The 24318-nt window shown below is 39.8% G+C and overlaps 1 protein-coding gene across 3 annotated transcripts in view; it reads right to left on the reverse strand.

The window, feature by feature from the left end:
• Positions 1 to 1778: 1778 nt before the first annotated feature.
• ARHGAP19 (Rho GTPase activating protein 19) overlaps positions 1779 to 24318 on the reverse strand; it is a 67886-nt gene continuing 45346 nt past the window's right edge. For 2 of the 3 annotated variants that reach the window (XM_061402971.1, XM_061402969.1), the window contains exons 7-12: positions 17387 to 17452; positions 13152 to 13343; positions 10569 to 10667; positions 8427 to 8537; positions 7821 to 7899; positions 1779 to 3079 (exon numbers count right to left, since the gene is read on the reverse strand). In XM_061402971.1, the coding sequence (XP_061258955.1) occupies positions 3075 to 3079; positions 7821 to 7899; positions 8427 to 8537; positions 10569 to 10667; positions 13152 to 13343; positions 17387 to 17452 (552 nt within the window). In that variant the 3' untranslated portion in view covers positions 1779 to 3074. The remainder of the gene's footprint in view (positions 3080 to 7820; positions 7900 to 8426; positions 8538 to 10568; positions 10668 to 13151; positions 13344 to 17386; positions 17453 to 24318) is intronic. The other variant, XM_061402972.1, reaches the window with a different exon arrangement.

The raw sequence follows: 24318 nt of genomic DNA on the forward strand, positions 1-24318 counted from the left end.
GGAACCACTGGCTTTCTTCCAAGCCAACAAAACAGCCACCGCTGGACACCCAGTGATCACCGCAGTTAACCCCAAATTGCTCTGTTTCCCAAGGCAGCCCACTGTCATTCCTGACTATGGAAGATTCGTTCGGGGTAATGAGCTGGTGGAGGGCCAACTAGAGTTTCAGTTTCGATTCATGAGGTACCACCTCCTTGACTGTGTTTTGGCACTCAGGTACAGTCAGTACCATCTAATTCTCTTTCATTGCTGCAGTGGAGTCTTTCAAAGCAGGAACACTGCACCACTGTACCAAGTTAGAAAGTTAGGAGTCCAGTGCCCAAGGTTTTCACTGATTCAACCAGGATAGCTCACCCAGTGCCAACTGATCTGAATTAAGGAAGTGGTCTGCATTTTTTATGCTTGAGCCCACACAAGATATACTGCCCCCCATTAATATTACATCAAAATCCACCGCAACTGACCCCAGAAAGAAAGGAAAATTTAAAAACAAGAGGCATTTCCAAAGAAATTGTTTCAACATGAAAAACAAACATAAAACAGAATTTTTAAATATTACATATTTTTTAAATTGTTGAATACTGGCTCAAAAATGCCTGCCCACCAAGTCAGAAGGGCAATAGTATCCTCCTGTAGCAAATGCTTAAAAGGTCTTTGTTTTTTCATTCTCTGTAAGATTCCACAGGATTAGAACAGTTACATATTATAAGGCAGAAGAGGTTATGCTGTTTATTTCTCAAATCTGGATTCCAACTACATCATAGCTTCTGTTAAAAAACAAACAAGAAAAGACCTATCATACCCTTACAGCAAGGGAAATCATATTTAATAAATACTTTAATGGAACACACATACCCAAATATCCACATAAACTGCCCAAAGGGGCAAGCTATATAAAAACACGTGACAGGATCTCTCACCACCCCAGCCCCAGAGCACCAGCCTGGATTACTAACTGCACTCAACCAACTAAACCTCAAATAGAGCCTCCCTCAAACAGAACCACAGAAGCACCTCGATGACAAGGAGGTATGAGGCCACTGCTCTGCTCCCTCCACCTGTGCCAGACCGCACCACTCCAGAATGAGATGCTTAGACAAACTAAGAGAGCAAGTACCGAGTTAAGGGAGGACACCACTCTCATCCGGCCATACCAGAAGGGGTCTGTTTGAACTCACTGATAGCTGGTGCAAGAAATTTTATAAGGAAAAATGTCAAATAGAACCCTACATGTATGAACTTGCTAATAAGTATTTTTTAAGAATGACATAAAACTACTGTAGAGAAAGGGACTTATGAGCAGCTTTGTACTCCTAACCATCTATTATTCACAATCTATCAAGTTGGATGGCCAAATTTCCCATTTTTCTCCACTACTGTTGTTACAGCGGCAGAAGAAACAGAAAATACAGCAGACAAGACTGACTTCCAGATACAAAAGCAAACTGTGCTCCCCAGAATCATGTTTTGTTTCAGCAATAACACACCATTTCAACAGTTTAAAAATAGGGCAGAAGTCACAGTTTGCTGGGCAACTGCCTCTCCCCCGAGGCCTGACTCAGCTCCGGCACACGGGGTAAGAGTGGTTACGCGTCTAACAGAGCAGGCATAAGCTCCCTCTTGCCCTGCTCTCTCTGGACAGTGACGTCTCACGCTGGATCAGAGCCTTGCCACTCCTCTCAAACACATGTGAACATCCCCAACCCAGTCAAAGCTCCAGCCCATCTCCCAACTACCCCCGGTGCCCACTGTGACAAGGAAGGGGCGGGCCAGCACATCCCCAACCCAGTCAAAGCTCCAGCCCATCTCCCAACTACCCCCGGTGCCCACTGTGACAAGGAAAGGGCGGGCCAGCAGCCACTCTCGAACACAGGTGATAAACCACAACTGCCTTCAAACAAGAACGTTCTTCCCTTTAAATCTCTCAGTCCTGCAGAGAAACATGCTCGCTTCCGTCCTCCGACTCCAGCTTGCTCTCAGGAGACGGTCCAGCCTGCACACCTGATCCCTTAGAAAGATGCAGTATAATCTCATCCATAAGAGTCGTCCTGGCCATAAAGCCAGCTCCAGCCTAATCCTACGCCGGAGCTTCCCCTACATACAGGTATTTCAGCAAACCTCAAGTAAACTGTTGGTGACATGCCTTGAGTCACAGTGACTGGGCAGAGAAGGCACCACATTGGCACCAGAGATGTTTTAGGTGAGAAGAATCTGAATGGAGGAAGGAGTTCAGCAACCATATGACTATTCTGACATCACTGAGGAAAGAGGAAGACAGGGAGGGAGACAGAAAGGAAGGAGGGAGGAAAGGACACAGTTTAACATCATTTGTTAAGATACTGCATCATTCTGAATTATTCAGTCCTACAGGCCAAACACCTATAATCTCAGGCCCAAGAAATCATAAAAAAAAAATTCTCAGGAAAGCAATAAATTCTTTGGACACAAATAGGTACTGAGGAGTACAGCCTCATAAGACAAAGAGCTTAAGGTGAAAAGAGAAAAGACATCTGGCTTAGAGCCCATTTCAACTACCTATCCAAAATATGGCTTTTTAAAAAATAAGAAAAAACAAATAAACAAAAACAATACCCAACATATCCCCAATACTATCAAAACAGAGAAAAGTCCAAACTATCAGTTAAGAATAACATCGATCCACTAGGATTGTCTGCACTTTTTAAAAAAAATCACTGCAGCTGAGCACAAACTTCAAATTTTCAAAAAACAGAACCCGCCTAAACAAACACATGGACTAGGCAGAGGAGTCTGCCTGGTTCTGCTCATTGACTGTGCTGTGTGTAAGCTGGTGTGGCTGTTTAGTGGTTTCCCCAGAACATTTTTTTTAAAGAGAGACTCGCTAGCACCGGTTTAGTAGGCAGAATCTGCAGACATCTCCGCTGAGTGAGGTTAGAGGTATCAGTTGAGTCACAGGATTAGTTGGCTTTCACAATTCAACACGCAGCAAGCGCGCTGCAAGTCCCAGCTTCTCTGTGGGTGGTCACGGCCACTGGGCCACAGAAGGAAGAATTCTGGGTGGACAACAGGAAAACTCTGGATCCTTCAGAAGAATCCTAGGCTGAAACAGAAAAAGGAACATTAAACACATTTGTAAGTATTTATTTCTGCAAATATCCCACCTAAAAGCTAGAGAAATCTATACTTAGTATTTTCTACAACCTGAGGGTTAGAGATCCATTGGATCATCGAAAAAGCAAGAGAAACAGAGAAAAACATCTACTTCTGTTTTATTGACTATGCCAAAGCCTTTGACTGTGTGGATCACAACTGTGGAAAATTAAAGAGATGGGAAAACCTGCTTCTTGAGAAATCTATATACAGATCAGGAAGCAACAGTTACAACTGGACGTGGAACAACAGACTGGTTCCAAATAGGGAAAGGAGTATGTCAAGGCTGTATATTGTCACCCTGCTTATTTAACTTACCTGCAGAGTACATCATGAGAAATGCTGAGCTGGATGAAGCACAAGCTGGAATCAATATTGCTGGGAGATATATCAATAACCTCAGATATGCAGATGACACCACCCTTATGGCAGAAAGCAAAGAAGAACTAAAGAGCCTCTTGATGAAAGTGAAAGAGGAGAGTGAAAAAGTTGGCTTAAAACTCAGCATTCAGAAAACTAAGATGATGGCATCTGGTCCCATCACTTCATGTGATGGGATACCAATGTATCCTTCAAAAATAACTTATGCTTGGGAAATAGATGGGGAAACAGTGGAAACAGTGACAGATTTTATTTTGGGGGGCTCCAAAATCACTGCAAATGATGATTGCAGCCATGAAATTAGAAGACACTTACTCCTCGGAAGAAAAGTTATGACCAACCTGCTGCTGCTGCTGCTAAGTCACTTCAGTCGTGTCCAACTCTGTGCGACCCCATAGACGGCAGCCCACCAGGCTCCCCCGTCCCTGGGATACTCCAGGCAAGAATACTGGAGTGGGTTGCCATTTCCTTCTCCAATGCAAGAAAGTGAAAAGTGAAAGTGAAGTCGCTCAGTCGTTTCCGACTCTTAGCGATCCCATGGACTACAGCCTACCAGGCTCCTCCGTCCATGGGATTTTCCAGGCAAGAGTACTGGAGTGGGGTGCCATCGTATTCTCCGATGACCAACCTAGACAGCATATTAAAAAGCAGAGACATTACTTTGCCAACAAAGGTCCATCTGGTCAAGGCTATGGTTTTTCTGTGGTCATGTATGGATGTGAGAGTTGGACTATAAAGAAAGCTGAATGCCGAAGAATTGATGCTTTTGAACTGTGGTGTTGGAGAAGACTCTTGAGAGTCCCTTGGACTGCAAGGAGATCCAACCAGTCCATCCTAAAGGAGATCAGTCCTGGATGTTCATTGGTAGGACTGATGTTGAAGCTGAAACTCCAATATTTTGGCCACCTGATGTGAAGAGCTGACTCATTTGAAAAGACCCTGATGCTGGGAAAGATTGAAGGTGGGAGGAGAAGGGCATGACAGAAGATGAGATGGTTGGATGGCATCACTGACTCAATGGATGTGAGTTTGAGTAAACTCCGGGAGTTGGTGATGGACAGGGAGGCCTGGCGTGCTGCAGTCCATGGGGTCGCAAAGAGTCAGACACGACTGAGCGACTGAACTGAACGGAACTGCGGGTTAGAGAGTCTAATTGAGAATTGTTTAGTCTCTACCAAGTAAGTATCATTTTGTTCTCTTGCCCTAATCTCACTTTATTAAATCATCTTAATGGCAATAACACTCGCTTTACTGAGTGCGTATTTTGTGCCAGGCGTTGCTGAATTCTTTATGTACATTGTCTCATTCACTCTCACAAAAAACTGCATGAAGTAATGTTCTTGCCATATTATAGGTAAAGAATCTGAAGCCTATACAAATGAACTTGCCCCAAGATATATAGCTATTAAGGCTGCAGACTAAAACCTAGTTTAACTGAACTCAAAGCTCGTATTCTTACCACCACTACACCTCTCGCCAGCAAATGTTTACTAAATACCTACTGGATGCAAGGTAGTCATTACTGTGCAGAAGAGAAGGGCGGGGGGTCACAAATACATTAAGTTTGGCCTTTGTCTTCCAAAAGAGAAACTAGCTAAAGAAGTAAGACAAAACATATGAAGTAAATAACTAAGATAAATCACATTAAATGTCAACATTTTAGCAATGTCAATAAGAGTTCAAAGGAAAAAGTACATTTGTCTGAGTTAGCCAAAGAAGATTTCGCAGAGGAGGTAGGGTTTAGGCTGGGCTTTGAACTATGGCTAGAATTCTGACTGCTGAAAATAATACCCATTAATACAAAGGTGCTAAATCAGCAGTTCTCATCCGGGAGTGATTCTGCCTCCTCCCTTGAAAGGGATATTTGGCAATGTCAAGGGGCAGACACTGGTTACAACGGGAAGAAGGGTACTGGCATCCAGCGAGTAGAGACCAGGAATGCTACGAACTCTCTCACGCAATGCACAGGACAGCTCCCCACAGCAAAGAATTATCTGATTTAAAATGTCAATAGTGCCACCTGAGAAACTCCAGGCTAAATGCATGTCTTTGGGTATACACTATGATGATGATAATAAAATTGCAATATCTTCTTCAAAAAAAAATTTGTTCCTTTAATAAAATCAACATCAAAAAAAAAAAAAATCTAGTACTGTATTCATTGTGTAAAAGAAAGGGATGGCAGGCACTTGGATCTGTGGACCTGGAGACTAGACAGAGTTCAGATCTGGAGCCGCAGGCTGGGGAAAGGGTATCAGAGAACAGAACTGAGCTGCAGAAGTAGACCAAACTGCTAAGAGGACAGGCATGGCGGGGAGGGGAGGGACAGGCAGAGCCTTAAGACAGAGCACTGAAAAAACATGGAGAGAGGGAAGGGGAAGCAGACGACAGTAAAGCACTGCAGAGATGGAAAAAAATTAGAGGAAGGAAGAGAAGGAGAATAGCGTGAAGTCATGACACCCACAGGTGTTCCCAGACAGAGCAAGTGAACAGGGAGAAGGTAAAGTGAAAATACCACTGCCTAAGCCAGTGGGAGGTCATTCATTATCTGTGGGCCTCCACTTTTCTGAATCATTAACATTTTTGAGAATCTTATAAAAACTATATATTCTCTCTTCCAGAAAGATGTTCATATGCACCTACACATAAAACTCCAACAATAATACCAGGAACTTTATCAGAGCCCTTAGAAAGTCCACAGTAAACAGGAAGAATCCCTGCTCTAAAACTTCTTGGTAAAATATTAAACTAGCTTATTTTTTTAATGCATTTCTTTCTTCTAAAAGTAGAGCTGTCGACATAGACAGTATTTCTTGATTATCTTCAAAAATGAAAGCAATAAAAGGTGTAACTACTACAAACAAATGTATCCTTCAAAAATAACTTATGCTTGGTTTGGACTTAGATGATACAAGTAGAAATCTTTAGACACACATACTCCAAACCCTGAACTTGCCTCAGTCAGTCAACTGAGCCTACAAGTCAGAGGCAGCATGGAAAGAAGAGAGAGTTCACATCGTTCATTCAAGGATAAGTAAGAAGACCACACTGAAATCTAATTTCCTAGAAAAGAATAAAGATTCATCTGTAAGGACTGGGCTTTTGTTCTTATTCTATTGCTTATGTCTCAAACAGTAAGTATGCTTGTATTTCAATGGTAAAATGAGCATATCAAACCAGAAATTACTTCATCTGCCATGCAAGCCTTATAGAACCAGACCAAGTCTTGCCCAGTTTTCGTTAGTAACAATTACTGCTGCTGCTGCTGCTGCTAAGTCACTTCAGTCGTGTCCGACTCTGTGCGACCCCATAGACAGCAGCCCACAAGGCTCCCCCGTCCTAGGATTCTCCAGGCAAGAACATTGGAGTGGGTTGCCATTTCCTTCTCCAGTACATGAAAGTGAAAAGTGAAAGTGAAGTCGCTCAGTCATGTCCGACTCTTCACGATCCCATGGACTGCAGCCTACCAGGCTCCTCCGTCCATGGGATTTTCCAGGCAAGAGTACTGGAGTGGGGTGCCATTGCCTTCTCCAAGTAACAATTACTTCTGCCTGTTAATGCTTTAACAATCACAATGTGCTTTCGAAACATTGTTTTAATTGAGACTCATTAGCAATCTAAGAAGTAGATACAACTGTTAATATTATCTCCATTTTCGGAGGAGAAAGTGGGCTGAGAGGGAGTGGCTGGTCCTAACCACAGACCCCCTGGGCTTTCCAGTGAGCCATGGGGCTTCCTCAGAGAAAAGCGCAGCAGATGGTGCCCTCCATCGGCTGAGCCTTGGGCAATCAGCAGTCTCAGCACTAAATTATCCTTTTTACCCTAAACATCCTTAAAAACATGTTGTATGATCTGATTTCCAGAGTCCTTTAGCATGAGCTCTTTATTTGGAAAGCCTAATTGAATAAACAAAGCTAAAGTCTACACAGAAAAATAACCCAATTGTCCCGTGTTTGCTGAGCACCTTCTCAGCACTCCTGTACTTGGTTTCACAAGTTAGTTTACACTTGCTTTTAATTTGCTTAACAAGTACTCTTAAAATATCCTTCCACGTGTCCTGTCTGTCTGAGGATTCAGCGACCCTGTGGGTCTGTGTTCACAGCTCTGCCCTCAGCACCTGGGACAGTTCTGAGTCGATGTTCAGTAACCATCTGCCACATGAACGCCAGGGTAAGGACCCAGCCCTGTCATTTTTACATCACTTCCAAATACCACCATACCGCACTAGGAATTCAAAACCTGCTGCTGACTGACTAGATGCAGAAAGGAACGACATTCACTAAGACATACGGGATAAGTGCAATCAGTACCTTTTTTCCCCTCTTTCTTCCCCTCAGGCCATTTCAGTCTTGTTGGTGTCATCATGACAGCTGGAGAGCCAGAAAATAACTGCAACAAGAAAATTTTAGAGTGGCTTAAATGTCCTAATGTCATTCGTATAAACAGATTTTGCTAACAGAGGAATTATTTACTTGTTCAATTTCAATATAGAGAGTTTTAACAACATATCCATATCTCACTAATCTTAACTGTTTTATTGCTGGCTTAATGAAGTAACCATTCCTGGAAGGATGATTCCGTGGCTAATGCAGTGTCAGGCAGGCCTGGCTCAAATGTTACCCAGCCTGTGGAGTCTCCCAGTCAGAACTGCTGCCTCCAGCACTTTGTGTGTGGGTATTTCACTGCGTTTGTCACTTCTGCCTATGTCTGGCTATGTCCTCCCTGAACTTGAAATGTGTTTGTTGAATGAATCAGTGAAAGCCTACAGAAAAAAGACAATCAGCATAAATGAAAAGATAGAGAAAAAAGGCTGAATGGCCCAAAGAAACAGAGTAAAACAAATGACGGCATGTTAATTTTCTTCTTTTCTACAGATGAACACCCACAAAGAAAAAGTACAAAGAACAGTATCTTACCAAGTTCATATTTTCTTTGCTGGCTCTCTTCAATTCACCAATGGCTACCGAATCCGGAGTAGGGTACTTGTTTTTCTTTTCTGACATCATCTGATTTCCCAGGACCTTCCGCTGATTTAGGAAAAGAAAATATATGATTTATAAACAGCTACTATATCTGTATTATATATATCTATACTGGCCTTCAAAACTACAGTTTCTTAAGTTAAAAAATCTCAGCTCTCTGATAAAGAGTCCCACAGGCATCTTACATGAGAGGTCAAAGCACGTTATTAAAAAACCTAAGATCATTGCCTTTCTTAAGATGATCACTACTCTTCTTTAAACTATCTAAGGACCGAAACATTAAAAGAAACTTTATAGTTGATTTAAACCAACTAATATGGGCCAATTACAATGTTTCTGAGGCCATAAAAGAAATGCCAGTTACCTACCAGTATAATTTTTTCCCTAAAGACATGTCTCTGGCAGCTTTTAAGAGTCCCTCCTCCCCTCCCTACTAAGAGACACTTAACACAAGGTCCACTCTAAGATTTTGCTTCCCTGTCATGTCTTCCTCACACAGGATTGGAAAATTTGGAAAAATTCTCTAAGAGCTCCTATTATAACCACAAGAGGATACGGGCCTTCTTAAAAAGGTCATGTGATTATACTGACATTCACTGCAAGACTAAAAGCCCTTTCATCTCTGAACAGCTTAGAAGCTGATGTAACCTACTGTAACAGCTGACAGTGACAATTCTACCATCTTTGAAGAAATCCTCTCTTTCTTCTCCTTAGAGAATAAATTTGAATTCCAAAAAAAGAACATATCAAAACTAGAACATTAAACTTTACAATATAAACATCAGTAGGAATATTCTGATGAAATAAATCATTTACATAAGAGGAATTTTGGAGGAAAAAAATCTAACCAAAAAAAGGTATCAAAGCAGGAAAGAAATCAAACAGCTAAAACACAGAAATGCTGGAAAAATAAGGCCAGTCCATCTTCCTTTCAGAAGTCAGATATCACCACATAGTAAGCTGAATAGGGCATGCCAGGAGTCATAGGACTAGCTATAAAGCTTCCACTGAGTTTTTTAACAGATCTTTCACGATTCCTTTGCTGTCAAGCAGAAACCTACATCTATTATTAGCTTGAAAGTCTCCTTATTTACAACGAAAACACTTAATCCTTCTGTCCTACGAAACTCGCTAACACTGTGTTTAAATTATTGTTCTGAAATGTTTTCTCCTGATAGAATTATAAGGTCTTTTATAATTCTAAAGTTTTAAATTCTCTCTCAGTAAAGAAGAGGGCAGATGCCAAGAGAATATTATATTCTTACCTTTCAAGCAACGTTTAGCAATACTTCTAGAACCAACAGCAGAAGAGCTCACTATGAAGAAAAAACTACAGCCATCTAACTTCATTTAAAGGAACATTTCTTTGACTAACACAGAGAAACATGTATTTAACTATTACTTTCCTTATTACCAATCATCTCTATGACCAAGAAGAGCGACAGACTCTCCTTGGTTTCTTTATGCCTGGAAATTTGATCCCCCATCATCAGCTATCTACTGCCACCTGCTGGCAATATGCCTTAGTTACGAGTTCAGATCTTCCAGAAGACCGGGGTAAACTGAATATACAAACAACGATGGCAGCAACAGCACAGAAGTATATGCTGCATTTGCTTTAAGTATATGCTAAATTTGCTTTAAAAACAAGATTTTTAATGAAGTTTTAGACGAAGAAAAGAAAACAACTGATCAAAATTTGGGGTTTACCTAAAAGTCACTAGGCTATTGGAAAATCTATTTCTAGTGTCTGTCAACTTTTTCACTTCTCCATAACTTCAGCAACCTGCACAGTAAATCAGGAATGAGGACTCTGTCCTTAGCCCCAGACGACAGCAAAGGACCTTTATTTCTCTTACCCCTTACCTTTCCAATCACAGAGTCCCTTTCTCTGATTTGAAACACAGCAGAATGCTTTGAAAATTAAAAGCATTTCCAAATTCTATCCTTTTCTCTTTATAAGCGAACCCTTTATAGAACCCCAAAGAATGGAACAAAACTGTTTATGCCTAAGAAGAGCCAGATTGTTAAGTTTTCTCACAATCAACACTGAAAATGACAGCACAGCACGCCTACCTTAATGAGGCCACTGAAGGACCGTGAGCGAGCCCTTTTCCGCACCGGGGGAGTAGAAGGCTCACGTCCCGGTGTCTGGGTCCCAGAATGCTTATTAAACTAGAAGCAAACATACAGAACATTTTGTTACAGTCTCCCATCAAGAGACAGCATTCTGTGACAATTAATAGCTAAATGTAAATACCCAGAGACGTCCAGGAATAAGTCAATGTGTACATACATGGATTAGTAGGTTGGCAAGCAAATCACAAAGGCAGAAATTATGCCACCAAGAACTCAAATTTTATTAAATTAGCCTGAGGATAAGTTAAATACTACATACCCCAAAGCAATAAAATTGGAATCAGATCAAGCTTCTAGAATTAGATCTAACCACCAGTTTACAGCAAATACAGAGGACTAAGGAACATCTTAAATAATACCACAGGAATGCAATCAGCAAAATCCTGACTGTAGGAGACAAACAATCTGCCTGCTTTCACAAATCAAGTGCAAAGAGAGCAGGAGGATGAGTATGTGTGTGTTTAAACGCAATGTGGTATCTGGACTGGCCCCTAGAACAGAAAAAGGATACTAGTGTTAAAACTGGTAAAATCCAAATAAAGTCTGCAATGTTAATAGTAATTACTAATGTTAACTTCTTAGTTTTGACAACTAAGGAGGAACACTAGTTAACATTAGAAGGAACTAGGTGAAAGGTATGTGGGAATTCTGTACTATCTTTGCAATTTTTCTCCAAATCTAAATCATTTCAAATTTAAAAGTTTAGTCAAACAAACAAGCTTCAGCAATTTTTAGGGAGAAAAAAACAGGAAGGGGAGAGAAGGGACCTATGTATTAAAAGAAACCTAGTAGCTGTACCAGCTTCCCCCAGAGAATGCATACCCTTTGGTCATGCCACTTCTAGGAAATAATCTGCAAAGAGAATACTTATGAACAAAAATGTATAAAGTAAAAAAATGCCTAATTTCCCCAATATGTGCAGCAGAGGACAAACTATATATATCAGGTTATATACAATAAAATATACAAGCATTAAAAATGCTTATAAACTTTTAATGACATGGAAAATATTCTGCTATAATGTTATATGAAAAGGGTAGGGTATTTTAAAAATGGAATATATATTTTTACCTCAATTAAGCAAAAAAAATATGAAATATATATTCATGGAAAGAAATACAAGAAGGAAATACTTCAAAATGTGACCAGTAGATTATAGATGATTTTTAACTTCGTCTTGACACTCTTCTGGAGACTCCAATGTTTCTGCAGTGAGTATTCGTTATTTTTATAATGATGGAGAATAGTAAAGTTATAGCTTTTTTTCAAAAATGAATGGCCACATTTTAAATGTAGGCAAGGAGTTTACAAGCATGCATGAGAAAACACTTATGCTGTAATGGTTAATGAAAAAGGGAGAAATGAAAGTATATGATACGATCACAACTATGTCAAAATATATCCATAGGAAACAGACTGAAAGAATATCCAATATGTAAACCCTGGTAGGATGAGTGATTTATTTTCTTTTAATCCTTCTCTATAATTTTCCAGTTTTCTAAGAAGAGCAAAACTAAAGCTAGTTTTTTCCTTTGTATTATCTTTGACCTCAGTCTTCTTGATGAGATAAGTCATTTACACTTGTCCTACCTGAATTACTGGCTTAGTTTCTACCAAGAATTAAACCATAAAACTGCTTTAAATCTGTAGTATTACTCAGCCATAAAATTCCAGTCACAGCACAATTTGCTAGATCTCAAAGTAACTTCAAAGAGAGTGAAAGAAAAATTTCTCTTAAAGGACTTTGTCAACTGTTAAGAACAGTTCAGTTCAACATTTTCGGAGCACTTGTTTTTGTCTGGCCCCATGCTTGAGATAAACTATAAAAAATAAAAATAAAGACACAGACTCATCCCCCAAGAAGGTCCCAGTTGAATAAGAAGTCAAGAGGCTGACCTTGCCTGTTTAGCTAAAATTCAAGAAGGGTTGAGACAAAATAAATTTCCTGAGAAAGAAACTAACCATGTCATCAGTATTTACACTCTGAGTCTCAAGATGGCAAATAAGAGACCCAATTTTGCTCCCACAGCTCCAAAATAAACAAACTTAGCCACTAGAATAAGTATCAGACTAGGCTCTTGATTTCGTGTTTTCTAACTGCAAACAACTTCCTGGTGAGAGCTACCACTTCTGTCCTGCTATGCCAGCCACTTTACATGGATTCTCTCTAATCTTTACGACCATGGAACATGGGCATTACAATTACCAACAAGAAGACTGAGATTCAGAAAGACTGGGTTATTTGCCAGACTTAAATGTCGTACATGATCAACTTAGAAAAACTAACCACACTGGATCCTTCTGTTTACTCAAGAAATCCAAGAGCCTCCACCTCTTTCCCTAGTCGGGCAGCAGACAGAAATCACCACTGAGGGTGCATAGACAAGTCTGTTTTCTTGACTAAACCAAAGCTTGGCCAGTAAAAGACAAAAACTAAATGAAATTGTTCATACTATTCCCTAGTGATTCCACAGGCAAAAATCACACCCTAACGCCCGTCACCCTCCCTGCCTTCCGCACCTGTCTGATGAGCTGTTTCTTCTTCGCCGACTCTGGCATATTATGAACGTGTTGGAACAATTCTCTTAGTGCCTCTTCCGTACGCTGCTGGGTCTCCTCCTGATGAGAGCAGGAATCAACCCGGTTCCATTTTTGAGATTTTGCCAGTTGGAAGGACCTGGTTTGACATGAAGCTATCAGATCAAGATCATCCTATGGAAAATTTAAAAGAAAAGTGAATTAATACGTCTTGCCAGCTTTGTTTCCAGATTCCCCCAACCCTGGAAGAAAAAAAAAAGGGAGGGTGAGATGTGGGGTACATCTCAGAAGTAGGAACAAGTAAAACCTAAACTATCATCAGATAAAGAGAAGCCTACAAATAAAGACTGTATCAATAGCCTACTCCCATGACCTGCCCAGAAAACCTATATTCATTTAGAATACTGCCATCAAAAAATATATTTATATAATAGTCCACTATTCAGAGCATCTTTTAATCTCATATTTCTCACTGTTATCCTATGGGTTAAGCAGGGAAAGTATCATTATTACCATTTCACTGAAGTAAAAACTGAAGTTAAGTTGTATCTAGATACTAAAGTGACAGACCCATCTTGGAGACCAGATTCACTGGTTCTTGGCTGGTGCTCTTCCCCACACATGACAATATGTGATAACTACACAGCAGTAGTAGAGAAATAAAAACAATTTTCTAAGAAAAACCACACTCCAGTTAAACTAGTTAAAATAAAATACTGTTTTCCTGATCACACCAAATATTTGCTGAATGAGAGGTAAAAACCAACAGGAGTAGGAAAAAAAGCATAAGATGACAGCTTAAAGTTTCTAATCAAGACAGACTAAACAGAAATCATCAAAAAGTGCTTGTGACTTTTTTTTAACTTCTCACTTTTAAAGCTCAATAACCATATGTAATCTTGTTAATAGGAGAAGGCAATGGCACCCATTGCCTGGAAAATCCCATGGATGGAGGAGCCTGGTGGGCTGCAGCTCATGGGGTCGTGAAGAGTCGGAAACGACTGAGCGACTTCACTTTTCACTTTCATGCATTGGAGAAGGAAATGGCAACCCACTCCAGTGTTCTTGCCTGGAGAATCTCAGGGACAGCGGAGCCTGGTGGGCTGCCGTCTATGGGGTCACACACAGTTGGACACGACCGAAGCGACTTAGCAGCAGCAGCAGCAGCAATTGCTTTCTAAGCTCATACAGTCTTAGGTCTTTTAGACATTTCAGTGTTACCTTACCAAGGAACTTCAAAGAATGTCTTATATAAAAATGTACTTTCGTAGCTAAAAATATTTAGATCAGTCGCTCAGTCATGTCCGACTCTTTGCGACCCCATGAATCGCAGCACGCCAGGCCTCCCTGTCCGTCACCAACTCCCGGAGTTCACTCAGACTCACGTCCATCGAGTCAGTGATGCCATCCAGCCATCTCATCCTCTGGCGTCCCCTTCTCCTCCTGCCCCCAGTCCCTCCCAGCATCAGAGTCTTTTACAATGAGTCAACTCTTCGCATGAGGTGGCCAAAGTACTGGAGTTTCAGCTTTAGCATCATTCCTTCCAAAGAAATCCCAGGGCTGAGCTCCTTCAGAATGGACTGGTTGGATCTCCTTGCAGTCCAAGGGACTCTCAAGAGTCTTCTCCAACACCACAGCTCAAAAGCATCAATTCTTCGCCACTCAGCCTTCTTCACAGTCCAACTCTCACATCCATACATGACCACTGGAAAAACCATAGCCTTGACTAGATGAACCTTTGTTGGCAAAGTAATGTCTCTGCTTTTCAATATGCTATCTAGGTCATAACTTTCCTTCCAAGGAGTAAGCGTCTTTTAATTTCATGGCTGCAGTCACCATCTGTAGTGATTTTGGAGCCCAGAAAAATAAAGTCTGACACTGTTTCCACTGTTTCCCCATCTATTTCCCATGAAGTGATGGGACCAGATGCCATGATATTCATTTTCTGAATGTTGAGCTTTAAGCCAACTTTTTCACTCTCCTCTTTCACTTTCATCAAGAGGCTTTTGAGTTCCTCTTCACTTTCTGCCATAAGGGTGGTGTCATCTGCATATCTGAGGTTATTGATATTTCTCCCAACAATCTTGATTCCAGCTTGTGTTTCTTCCAGTCCAGCGTTTCTCATGATGTACTCTGCATAGAAGTTAAATAACAGGGTGACAATATACAGTCTTGACGTACTCCTTTTCCTATTTGGAACCAGTCTGTTGTTCCATGTCCAGTTCTAACTGTTGCTTCCTGACCTGCATACAAATTTCTCAAGAGGCAGATCAGGTGGTCTGGTATTCCCATCTCTTTCAGAATTTTCCACAGTTTATTGTGATCCATAGAGTCAAAGGCTTTGACATAGTCAATAAAGCAGAAATAGATATTTTTCTGGAACTCTCTTGCTTTTTCCATGATCCAGCGGATGTTGGCAATTTGGTTCCTCTGCCTTTTCTAAAACCAGCTTGAACATCTGGAAGTTCATGGTTCACATATTGCTGAAGCCTGCCTTGGAGAATTTTGAGCATTACTTTACTAGCGTGTGAGATGAGTGCAATTGGGCGGTAGTTTGAGCATTCTTTGGCATTGCCTTTCTTTCGGATTGGAATGAAAACTGACCTTTTCCAGTGCTGTGGCCACTGCTGAGTTTTCCAAATTTGCTGGCATATTGAGTGCAGCACTTTCACAGCATCATCTTTCAGGATTTAGAATAGCTCAACTGGAATTCCATCACCTCCACTAGCTTTGTTCATAGTGATGCTTTCTAAGGCCCACTTGACTTCACATTCCAGGATGTCTGGCTCTAGGTCAGTGATCACACCATTGTGATTATCTTGGTCGTGAAGATCTTTTTTGTACAGTTCTTCTGTGTATTCTTGCCACCTCTTCTTAATATCTTCTGCTTCTGTTAGGTTCATACCATTTCTGTCCTTTATCGAGCCCATCTTTGCATGAAATGTTCCTTTGGTATCTCTGATTTTCTTGAAGAGCTCTCTAGTCTTTCCTATTCTGTTGTTTTCCTCTATTTCTTTGCATTGATTGCTGAAGAAGGCTTTCTTATCTCTTCTTGCTATTCTTTGGGACTCTGTATTCAGATGCTTATATCTTTCCTTTTCTCCTTTGCTTTTCGCTTCTCTTCTTTTCACAGCTATTTGTAAGGCCTCCCCAGACAGCCATTTTGCTTTTTTGCATTTCTTTTCCATGGGGATGGTCTTGATCCCTGTCTCCTGTACAATGTCACGAACCTCATTCCATAGTTCATCAGGCACTCTATCTATCAGATCTAGGCCCTTAAATCTATTTCTCACTTCCACTGTACAATCATAAGGGATTTGATTTAGGTCATACCTGAATGGTCTAGTGGTTTTCCCTACTCTCTTCAATTTCAGTCTGAATTTGGCAACAAGCAGTTCATGGTCTGAGCCACAGTCAGCTCCTGGTCTTGTTTTTGCTGACTGTATAGAGCTTCTCCATCTTTGGCTGCAAAGAATATAATCAATCTGATTTCAGTGTTGACCATCTGGTGATGTCCATGTATAGAGTCTTCTCTTTATGTTGTTGGAAGAGGGTGTTTGCTATGACCAATTTTCTTGGCAAAACTCTATTAGTCTTTGCCCTGCTTCATTCCATATTCCAAGGCCAAATTTGCCTGTTACTCCAGGTGTTTCTTGACTTCCTACTTTTGCATTCCAGTCCCCTATAATAAAAAGGACATCTTTTTTGGGTGTTAGTTCTAAAAGGTCTTGTAGGTCTTCACAGAACCGTTCAACTTCAGCTTCTTCAGCGTTACTGGTTGGGGCATAGACTTGGATTACTGTGTTATTGAATGGTTTGCCTTGGAAACGAACAGAGATCATTCTGTTGTTTTTGAGATTGCATCCAAGTACTGCATTTCAGACTCTCTTGTTAACCATGATGGCTACTCCATTTCTTCTAAGGAATTCCTGCCCGCAATAGTAGATATAATGGTCATCTGAGTAAAATTCACCCATCCCAGTCCATTTCAGTTCGCTGATTCCTAGAATGTCGACATTCACTCTTTCCATTTCTTGTTTGACCACTTCCAATTTGCCTTGATTCATGGACCTGACATTCCAGGTTGCTATTTACAGACTTTTCTTATACATTTTATTTTCCTATGTCTCACTTTGATTCTATGCTTTGTTTTAAATCTCCACTAATCTAAATTAGCTCTCGCCTTGTTTGGGCCAAGAGCAATTTTCTATTCTTACCTTTGATGCTTGAGTTCTGGAACCCAAATAGTGCAATCTGGCACATTCCCGAATATAAGCAGGAGCCTGGGCAAGACATAAAAGAAAATCAAGAACAAACGGTTAGCAGTATCTATAATTCTTGCAGATCATGAGGACAGTGGTTCTTAAAATGATCTGACTGGCAGATTATTCTAGAAAAACCAAAGATCCTCAAAATGCCTTATTTCACAGTGTCACTTCTCTTGCACCAAAAAGATAGCTCAAGAAATCTAACAGGAACATTGTGAGAAGACACGACCATAGTTTTAAAAATCACACATGGCACCTATGTGTGTGTATATATAATTTTTTTCAAATGAACCAAAACAGACATCTCTAGTAATGTTTATACTCACAAAAACTACCCCCAAATCCTTACAAATTTCAAGTGGTCCCTAAATCACATTTTAGAAACACTATATAGAAAATACCATTTTGAATTACTGTGGAGTAACAACAGAAAAGGAATAATTTAGCTTACTGATATACTACTGAGAATCCTCTGATAAGTACCCTGAAACAATACTAGTAGAAGAATAAATAATATAACCACGATGGAAGAGAATCTGGCACTATCTTAAAAAATTACGTTTTCATTTATCCTTTAAACCAGAAATTTCACTTCTGAAAACCTATCCTGAAGATATAACTCCAAAAATACAAAACATACTTGGATAAAACTAATAGATACAACCAGGTGTCTATTAATAGGAAGTTGGTTGAATAAGCTTTTATTAATATAATCCATACAATGAAGTGCTATGCAGTAGTTAAAAAGGAGAGAAGGGAAACACTTTATGAATTGATATGAGTCTTTCCAGGACCTGCTGTTGAGTGGAAAAGTTACACAGCAGTCCAGAAAGTACTTGAGTGAGAAAGAAGAGGAAACAAAGAGTATACACACATATATACAGTAGAGTCAGACACCACTGAGCGACTGAACTGAACGGATACAGTACTTATGTTTTTACAAAACAAAACACTAAGAAAATAATGAAAATGGTTTGGAAAAGAACTCAAATTTCTCTAAGTATACTTTTCTAAGAAATTTTGACTTTTGAACGATGTAAACATACCACAGTTTCAAAAAAATAAATCCAAAAGAAAAAAAAGCAAACCCTAAACTGAGTAACAACAACAAAATAAGCATATCTGTATATCAAATTGACAATGTAAGCATAGAGAAAGGAATTATTCCACCAACTTTTAAAAACTGTATTCTGACTATACAGTATACAGCCTAGTGAGATATATTCAAGGGAAAAGGAACTGTAAGGAAATATTAAACTTCCATCAGCAGATATACACAAGTTTATTATTAGTAGTAATAGTTACATTATTTTGAAACTAATTTGTTATATTGCAGGATAAAACAAATAACATATATAAATGCTATTAAAATCTAAAATTTGCAATGTAAAAATTTATGTAAGTATAAAGTAAAAGAAGTCAAGGAAAAGAAAGCTCTGTAGTGTTAAATCTGAATTGGAAATACTACTATGATCTAGGGATTCCCTGGTGGGTCAGAGGTTAAAGCGTCTGCCTGCAATGCGAGAGACCCGAGTTCAATCCCTGGGTTGGGAAGATTCCCTGGAGAAGGAAATGGCACCCCACTCCAGTATTCTTGCCTGGAGAATCCCATGGAGAGAGGAGCCTGGTGGGCTGCAGTCCACGGGATCTCAAAGAGACATACACAACTGAGCTTCTTCACTTTCACTATGAAATGATGATTTCCTTTTAAAAAAATTTTTTATCTACTTCCTTGCCTTCAAAGAGCCTAGGAGCAATATCACTCAAGAAACAATAAGTAGGTACACCCAGTGTCAGTGGAATAATCTAGGACTCCCTGAAGAAAATAATTGATTCCAGGCCCAGGGCAGAGCAAGTACAAAGTAAGCTGGGGACATTTATGCCAGAATGGAAACACTCAAAGACTAATGGAGTCCTGTCAAAAGACACAGCAGGAAACAGCTTGCAAGGGCTATTATGGTCCAGATTCAGTACAATTTGAATATCAAAATTAACAACAGAAATTGACTAACACTTTGAATAACTAAAAATCCATGAGTCTACAGAGACTCATAAAAAAAGAAAGTAAGAGGGGACTTCCCTGGAGGTCCAGTGGTTAAGACTCTGCGCTTCCAGTGCAGGGGACACAGGTTCAATCCCTAGTTGGGGAACTAAGACCCCACATGCCACATGCTGTGGCCAAAAAATAAAAATTTTTTTTTAAATAAGAGAGAAAGAAGAAAAGCTCTTGTCCAAGGACGAAAGTCAGCTAATAAAGATTAAATAATAGAATTAGAAAATCACTATTTTGTAATACCCAATATAGTTACAGATGCCAGCAGGATTATCAGTGGATGCTAAAGCCATTACACTCAGTGATCACCCTGCAGGTGACCTACTAACTGACAAGGGGAAATGCACCTTGATAATTGAGAGATGAGGCAGCAATTAGCAAAACCAGCATCACTATGGCAATCTGACATTCTGTGCCTCCTAATGTGATGCAATATGATGCAATATGTTGTACACAAATATCACCTAGGAATCTTTGCCCAAAATGCTTAATCTGAATCTAATCAAGCCTCTAGACCCAACTTGTGGTTTATAGGAGCCACGGAGAAAGGGATAAAGGATAAAGGAACAAGCTAAACAACCCTGAGAAAACAGTTAAGACAAATTTAGAAAATGGAATATTCTGAACACAATAGGCCTGAATACTTTAACAAATCAATGACATAAAGAAAAAGGGCAGTTATTATTCTAGATTAAAAGTGACATAATAAAGCAAAACATGAGCCTTGATCAGTTTATGTTTTTAAAAAAAGAAACTATGAAATACATTCAATGGACAGCTGGTGAAATTTGAATATGAATTGAACATTAGCTGATATGAAATTGTTATAAATTCTCTTAGATGTGATAATGATACTGTGAATATTAGGAGAATATTCGTATTCTTAGGAAATGCATGCCTTTTCTTAATTGGTACTTCTGTATTACTATTTGACTTCTTTTTTCTTTGTTTTTTTATTTTTTGAATTATGAAAAAATGATAATACATTTACATACTTGGAAAACAGAGCAAAGTTATATATAGTTGTACTATATATTACAATTATTTGGGGGGGGTTAGATAAGATAAGATTCTCAGTTGGAGTTTCAATATCAAACGCTCAAAAATGAATACAATGAATAGACAGAAGAGTAGACGGATATAGTCATGCTTAAGTTTTAAAGGACAAAATACCATGTCAGTGGTTCAGCCAAAAAAAGTAAATAAAAAGCATGAACATAGAGAGATAAAGCAAATATGCCAAATGGTGACATTCATTGAATCTGAGAGTTTTATTTCAATCTTTCAACTTTTCTCCATATTTGAAAAACTTTATAATGAAGTTTTCCAAAAATGAGTCTCATGACAAAGACATTACGTTATCTAAAGTTTAATTTTTCCCTTGGTAAACTACAGAAGAGAGCCAAAGGAAATGTCCTCCAAACAAGAATATGACAGCCCACATCATCTATTTTAAAACTTCATTAAAAAAAAAAAAACAGGACTTCCCTGATGGCCTGGTGGTTAAGAATCCAACTGCCAACACAGGGGACGGCCGTTTGAACCCTGCCCCCAGGAAGAGTCTGCATGCCATGGAACACCTAAGCCTGAGTGCCAGAACTATTGAACCTGAACTCTAGGGCCTGGCAGCTGCGACTACTGAGCCTGTGTGCCACCACTACTGAAGCCCGAGCGCCCTTGACCCTGTGCTCTGCAACGAGAGAAGCCAGCACCATGAGAAGCCTGTGTACCTCAACAAAAAGTAATCCCTGATCACCACAACCAGAGAAAAACCCACACAAAGCAACCAAGATACAGCACGGCCAAAAATAAACAGATAATTTAAAAATTTTAAGAAGCATAAAAACCATTGCCCCAAAAAGATACTATGAGCTGAAGGGATACTCAGAAAGCGAATCAAAAGTAATCAAAAGTAGATGGGTTTAAATGAAAATCTGAGGGTCTGAGGTATTTTACAGTTCACAGGAAAACAACAAAGGGCCGGTTCACATAAAATGAGGATTGGCCTTAACTATATGTGTGTGTGTGTGTGTGTGTGTGTGTGTGTGTGTATATATGTATATATCATAATTTCCAAGAAAAGATGTGGTGACTCCTACTGAGAAGAGAGAAAACCAGATTGGGTCAGATGGACTTATAATAGTAGAAGACAGAACTTCAAGTAGTTAGGAATAATTTTAGGGGAAAAAATACAAAGTACACAGAATGAAACAACATAGAATCTGAGGATAAGAGATAAACGATCCACCCAAGGAACCTGAGAACAAAAAGACAGAAAAGCACAAGACGAACAATCGGGGGTAAAGCAGGACCTCTCAGAATACAGAGCGCACAGAACAATCAACCACTTTTCATCCAGGGAGAAGCTTAGGGAAGAACCTACTGAGCCAAAGCGGTGAAGCAGGTGCCCACAAGGACAACAGTTCTGACTCAAATCCAAAGATAAAAGTTCTAAGACCAAAACAAACCCCCAAAAAAAAGAAAGAAAGAAAAGACAGTCTTTGTCTCCTTTAGAGATGAAAAGAGGCTCAAAGAGTGCTCACACTGGCCTGGAAACAAAGATAAATAGCAAATAAGAATCAAAGTCCCAAGAATGAGGAGCTAAACGAGAGATCTACAGAAAGGAAGAGCAAAACTAGACAATGTTTGAAAGAATGAAATAATTAGAACTTGTACCAAGCCGAAGAGTCCGAAATGCAGTACTTGGATGCAACCTCAAAAATGACAGAATGATCTCTGTTCATTTCTAAGGCAAACCATTCAATATCACGGCAATCCAAGTCTATGCACCAATCAGTAACGCTGAAGAAGCTGAACGGTTCTGTGAAGACCTACAAGACCTTTTAGAACTAACACCCAAAAAAGATGTCCTTTTCATTATAGGAGACTGGAATGCAAAAGTAGGAAGTCAAGAAACACCTGGAGTAAAAGGCAAACTTGGCCTTGGAGTACAGAATGAAGTGGGGCAAAAACTAACAGTTTTGCCAAGAGAACGCACTGGTCATAGCAAACACCCTCTTCCAACAACACATGAGAAGACTCTACACATGGACATCACCAGATGGTCAACACTGAAATTAGACTTATCATATTCTTTGCAGCCAAAGATGGAGAAGCTCTATAGAGTTAGCAAAAACAAGACTGGGAGCTGACTGTGGCTCAGATCATGAACTCCTTATTGCCAAATTCAGACTTAAATTGAAGAAAGTAGGAAAAACTACTAGACCACTCAGGTATGACCTAATCAAATCCCTTATAGAGTAGAAGTGAGAAATAGATTTAAGGGACTAGATCTGATAGAGTACCTGATGAACTATGGACAGAGGTTCGTGACATTGTACAGGAGACAGGGATCAAGACGACCCCAAGAAAAAGAAATGCAAAAACACAAAATGTCTGTCTGGGGAGGCCTTACAAATAGCTGTGAAAAGAAGAGAAGAGAAAAGCAAAGGAGAAAAGGAAAGATATAAACATCTGAATGCAGAGTTCCAAAGAATAGCAAGGTGAGAATAAGAAAGCCTTTCTCAGTGATCAGTGCAAAGAAATAGAGGAAAACAATAGAATGGGAAAGATTAGAGATCTCTTCAAGAAAATTAGAGATACCAAGGGAACATGTCATGCAAAGATGGGCTCAATAAAGGACAGAAATGGTATGGACCTAACAGAAGCAGAAGATATTAAGAAGAGGCGGCAAGGATACACAGAAGAACTATATAAAAAAGATCTTCATGACCCAGATAATCACAATTGTGTGATCACTCACCTAGAGCCAGACATCCTGGAATGTGAAGTCAAGTGGGCCTTAGGAAGCATCACTACGAAAAAAGCTAATGGAAGTGATGGAATTCCAGTTGAGCTATTTCAAATCCTAAAAGATGATGCTGTGAAAGTGCTACACTCAGTATGTCAACAAATTTGGGAAACTCAGCAGTGGCCACAGGACTGGAGAAGGTCGGTTTTCATTCCAATCCGAAAGAAAGGCAATGCCAAAGAATGCTCAAACTACCGCCCAATTGCACTCATCTCACACGCTAGTAAAGTAATGCTCAAAATTCTCCAAGCCAGGCTTCAGCAATATGTGAACTGTGAACTTCCAGATGTTCAAGCTGGTTTTAGAAAAGGCAAAGGAACTAGAGATCAAATTGCCAACATCCGCTGGATCATGGAAAAAGCAAGAGAGTTCCAGAAAAACATCTATTTCTGCTTTATTGACTATGTCAAAGCCTTTGACTGTGTGAATCACAATAAACTGTGGAAAAATCTGACAGAGATGGGAATACCAGACCACCTGACCTGCCTCTTGAGAAATCTGTATGCAGGTCAGGAAGCAACAGTTAGAACTGGATATGGAACAACAGACTGGCTCCAAATCGGAAAAGGAGTACGTCAAGGCTGTATATTGTCACCCTGTTATTTAACTTATATTCAGAGTACATCATGAGAAATGCTGGGCTGGAAGAAACACAAACTGGAATCAAGATTGCTGGGAGAAATATCAGTAATCTCAGATATGCAGACAACACCACCCTTATGGCAGAAAGAGCCTCTTGATGAAAGTGAAAGAGGAGAGTGAAAAAGTTGGCTTAAAGCTTAACATTCAGAAAACTAAGATCACGGGCATCAGGCCCCATCACTTCATGGCAAATAGATGGGGAAACCGTGGAAACAGTGACAGACTTTATTTTGGGGGGCTCCAAAATCACTGCAGATGGTGACTGCAGCCATGAAATTAAAAGATGCTTACTCCTTGGCAGGAAAGTTATGACCGACCGATATACCATATTAAAAAGCAGAGACATTACTTTGCCAACAAAGGTCTGTCTAGTCA

Source organism: Bos javanicus, chromosome 26, assembly GCF_032452875.1.
Source record: "Bos javanicus breed banteng chromosome 26, ARS-OSU_banteng_1.0, whole genome shotgun sequence".
NCBI classification, from domain to species: domain Eukaryota; kingdom Metazoa; phylum Chordata; class Mammalia; order Artiodactyla; family Bovidae; genus Bos; species Bos javanicus.